The sequence below is a fragment of the Agrilus planipennis genome, unplaced genomic scaffold (genome assembly GCF_000699045.2).
Source record: "Agrilus planipennis isolate EAB-ADULT unplaced genomic scaffold, Apla_2.0 scaffold1028, whole genome shotgun sequence".
In the NCBI taxonomy this organism is placed as follows: domain Eukaryota; kingdom Metazoa; phylum Arthropoda; class Insecta; order Coleoptera; family Buprestidae; genus Agrilus; species Agrilus planipennis.
Window position 1 is genome coordinate 4,835 of NW_020439678.1, and position 4,370 is coordinate 9,204.

A 4,370-nucleotide genomic window follows, 5' to 3' on the forward strand; every position below is an offset into this window, starting at 1 on the left:
ATCACAGTCTTTTCTGTCTATGAGACGGAATTGAAAACTTTGAAGGGGACATTTTTGGTACCCCAAACAATTTTAGTGTTTTTAAATGAAATAGCGGATTTTTTGTAGTTTATAGAACGTTTGCTTTTTTCCTTTTTCTCTGTCGCATGAAATTAAAGACATTACAATTCCAAGAGAATTAAAATAATATTTGAATTGAAATAAATCACCAACAGGTGAATTAAAAAAACTTTAGATTCTGATAAGTTTATTTAAAACAATTATGGTAAAGAGTAATAATAATAATATCACATGTACTTCATATTATTGTTGAAATAAGTACATAAATAAGGGCTGATGCAATTTTATGTACATAATTATTTGACAGTCCATTTTGTTGCGTGTATATTTGGAAGAATTGGATAAATATAGTAGTAAGTGTCACAAAAATAAATAGTACTTTTATGTCAATAACAAATAATATTAACGATAATAATTATCTAAGGTAAATAATAAATATCTGCCGTTTTTTCTATATCTACATGTTTAAATAAAACATTCGTTTGATTGTTTAATAGATCGCTTTTGTTTCTCTTTATATTCGTCATTTACAAACCACCTCCGCTACGCTCAACTGAGATTTTCTTCTTCAATAATTCTTTTTCGTGTTTCTCTTCTTCTAACTCCGCCATTTTGGCGAAACGTGAATATGCCACGTGGCCAGACTTAATGGCCGACATCATCTACAATAATTTTGTTTTGTCTTAATTCTAACGAAAATATAGTTGATAAAAGATTGCTACAAGGTTCACAGTCCCTTTTGCGTCTTTTTTTTTAATTTTTTTACATAGCAAAATAAATGCAAAGAATATTTACAAGCCATAAAGCAATCATGCAAAAAAAAAGAAAAACAAGGGTTAATTGTAATCTCATTCGGTTATTGTTTTGTCTCAATAGAACGGTACAAACAGATACAAGTTAGGTATTCTATTCGAAACTTAATTGGGAAAATTACAGGAATAAATGAAAGAAGATTGACTGTTGGACGCCATTTGTTTTATGGTTCTAGTAGGCACGTAGTAGTAAAATAGTTCTTAAAGTGCTTTAAATGTCTAATGGGAAACATAACAGAAAATTAAAATTGCTTTAGTCATGGGGAGTGCAAAAATCAAAAGAAAAGCAAACAAAAAATGATTAAATAAAACAAAAAAAAAAATATTTCGAAGAAAAAGCCAACAATGATATTAGCAAATAAATACTGCATTCTTTGTTTTTACTGTGACAAAACGCGCGTTTCGAACCTGTAAATATTCGTCAATTTCTACTTGTCCGTTCATGTTTGTATCAATTTCCTTTAAGATTTCGTGAAGTTCCTCCTTGGAAACCTCTTTCCCTTGTTCCTATAATAAATAGAAGATACCGGTTAAAGGGTTCATTGTTTACTTACTTGCAAAAAATCTGGTAAATCCATCCGACCATTGTACTGGGCATCAACATCATTTAATAAATTGTGGATGTCCCTTTCACTCAAGTCGATACCTTGAGACTAATTAACAAAAATTGTAGATCAATAAAGAGGCTATAATGAGTAGGTGTACAGGACGTCTTAAGGTATCACATGAATGTTAGTCGGATGTGTTAATTAGTTTTGGTAAAAAATTAAATGGTTAGTTGTTAAAACGGGTGCAAACGTTAATTGCTTTCAGTCTAAATAAAATAAATGTGATCTATTTTCTGGTCTATTTTATTATTTTATTTATTTATTTCTAACGTACTATATTAAGAAGCTTATCCTTTATTATTTGCATATAAAAATTTAAATTTAAATAAAAACCAAAAAAAGTATTGATTTTGTCAGGGGTCAAAAATGGATGTTATATACCTATTTAATTTTCTAAATAGAACATTTCGATGATTAGCTATTTTTAAATCCTTAAATAAAAAAAATTATAATCCACGCATTAGTTTATCCCAGATTAGATGTCCCATGAAATAGTATTTTATTCGAAACGATTATTATTGTAAAAAAACCTTTGAGGTCCTTTATACTTCTAATCCTTCTTGGTACACCCTATATACATATGAATGAATTAATCAATTATTTAATAGCTTTTTTGTTCCTCTTTTTGACCATTATTGATGTCTACATTTATTTATCAATTTATTAATATTGTAAAATTTATATTGTCTATTTAATTCACGTAATTAAACTTTATGAAATAATTACATTTATCTTTTTGTATGAATACCGTGAATAAATAACAAGTGTCAGAGGTGTGAAACGTTTTAAAACAAAAATGTCACTGTTTTATTTATCGCGCTGGCTGTGCCATTTATTGTTTCAGTCGGAATTTACAAAATGGCCAATAAAAGTCTTCATTATTTGAGCGATATAAATCTTGCACGGCTTGGTGTTATCTGATGAGATACTAGCTTGCTTCTATGTGCACTATTTCTTTAGTAGTGATAAGACTAAACAAAAAATGAGTTAAATTAACATAGTTTAACCTTTCACTTATTATCGTTAGCAAGATTCGGCGTCTCGTGCCTTTCCGTGTCTAGTTAAAACATTGCTTTATGTGTGTGGTATTATTCTATTGTGAAATATAGTAAATTTAATGCCAATAGTACGCGAGTGTTGTGTATATACTTATTCTAAATGTGTTGTAAAAGTGCTACTAATTCCAAGGGGTAGATACATAAATCCATTAGAAAATTAGAAGAATTTAAAGGTATTTAATGTAACTTGTTTACATGCATATTATTAGTTGTTAATTGTAGACAATCAGGTAGACAGGTGTTTTTACCCTTAGGTACAGAGATTTTTTTCTAATCAACAAATAAAATGTTTAGTCATGTATTTACCTTGGAAAACACATTTTGAGTGCTTTACCAGGACCATTCAAATTTCTTCCATGGCTAGTTTGTAAACTATCCGGATATTAGATAGTACTTATATATACAAAGTAAAACTGTCTGGTTTGACGGATATGCTTATAGGATTATACGCTGTGGTAGGAGAAGACAGCACCCACGAAGTGCTTATCGTTACTATGTATTTCCTTTTAAGAAATGTAATGTATTATTATTATTGATTCTATCATATCAGTCAAACAAGACATTTGGATAGTTTGTATATTATCCAGCTAGTTTACACACTAGTCAAGGAAGTATATTAACCTTAATATACATATATATATATATATATTATTATTTTTTAATAATTTACAATCAGCAGTACTTTAATAACTTTTGAAAATATGACTTTAATTTTCCATTTCTTTGCAGGTAGGCCGAAGTATTTACTATGATACTTGTGAGTATTTTTAGACTTATACACGTGTTTGAAGTAATAATTCTATTTACCAATTATTAATTTAGCCGGTGTACACATATGTATATTTTCATTAGCTGTGCGCGCGCAACATCCGTTGCATGCTAAAATTTCACTCCCAATGCCGCCAAAGGAGTATAACTTTCACAAAACAAACGTAAAATGTCGTGCCAAATACTTTGAATCTAATTAAGTTTAGTTTAAATTTTCAGGTCTGAGATTTTATTCTAATGGTAAAAATTGATTACCATACTGATGCGTCACACTTGAAACCTTCAATTTCTTGAATAAATTGATAAGGTTAGCCTCTACTATATAAAAGTTAACCATACTGACATTTGTAGAAAAAATACTTTTTGAAAATTTTCACTTAATTGATTAAAATTCTTAACAAGTTTCGATAAGCTATAAGACCATCTTCAGAAGAAGAACTAATCATTGGTCAATGGTCAAGTCTTCTTATGAATTTCAGAGAAACTTTTCAAAAAATGTTTGATTTGATCATTTAATGGGTAAAAGCAACTGAAAAAGTTTTCTTACCTTAAGACTTCTTCTTATGTCATTAATAGACACGTAACCCTTACGGTCCTTATCAATTATCTGGAAACGTTTAATGTATAATTGGATTTCTTCTTTACTAAGGTTGATGGGTAGTTTGTCTCTACTTGCGCGGTTAACCATTTGTCCCATTTCGTTGTTCAAGAATTCTGTTGCTTCATTAAGTTGTTTCTTTTGTTCCGCTGTTAACAAAGTTCATGTCGTCATAAATATTATTTAAACGGTACCTGTAATATTGTTGTTTACCCTCTGACCAACCGAGTTCTTCGCTCATTATTTTGATTACTTCCGGAAGTGCTTCCTGGGCAGCTTGTACGTTTAAAAAAGCCAGTCTCACCCTTCTAGCAATCAGATCGATCGCTGTCATTGCATACTCTCGAACCCCATATCGAACTTCCGCATCGATATAAGGGAATTCCGGGTGAATTTTTTTACCGATTACAGGCCAACGTTTGCCTAAAATAATTGCAAAAATTGCTCTATAAAATTGCAATAGCGC

At 30.0% G+C, this 4,370-nt stretch overlaps 1 protein-coding gene across 2 annotated transcripts; it reads right to left on the reverse strand.

Moving 5' to 3' along the window:
- Positions 1-230: 230 nt before the first annotated feature.
- On the reverse strand, positions 231-4,327 carry LOC108743663 (probable glycerol-3-phosphate dehydrogenase, mitochondrial; the record flags this gene model as incomplete). 2 transcript variants are annotated; one of them, XM_025979416.1, is given in 4 exon segments in its annotated part: positions 231-722; positions 1,281-1,379; positions 3,854-4,053; positions 4,118-4,327. In XM_025979416.1, coding segments are annotated over 4 exon segments (644 nt in total), but the record flags the coding sequence as incomplete, so codon positions are not given.
- Positions 4,328-4,370: the final 43 nt, after the last annotated feature.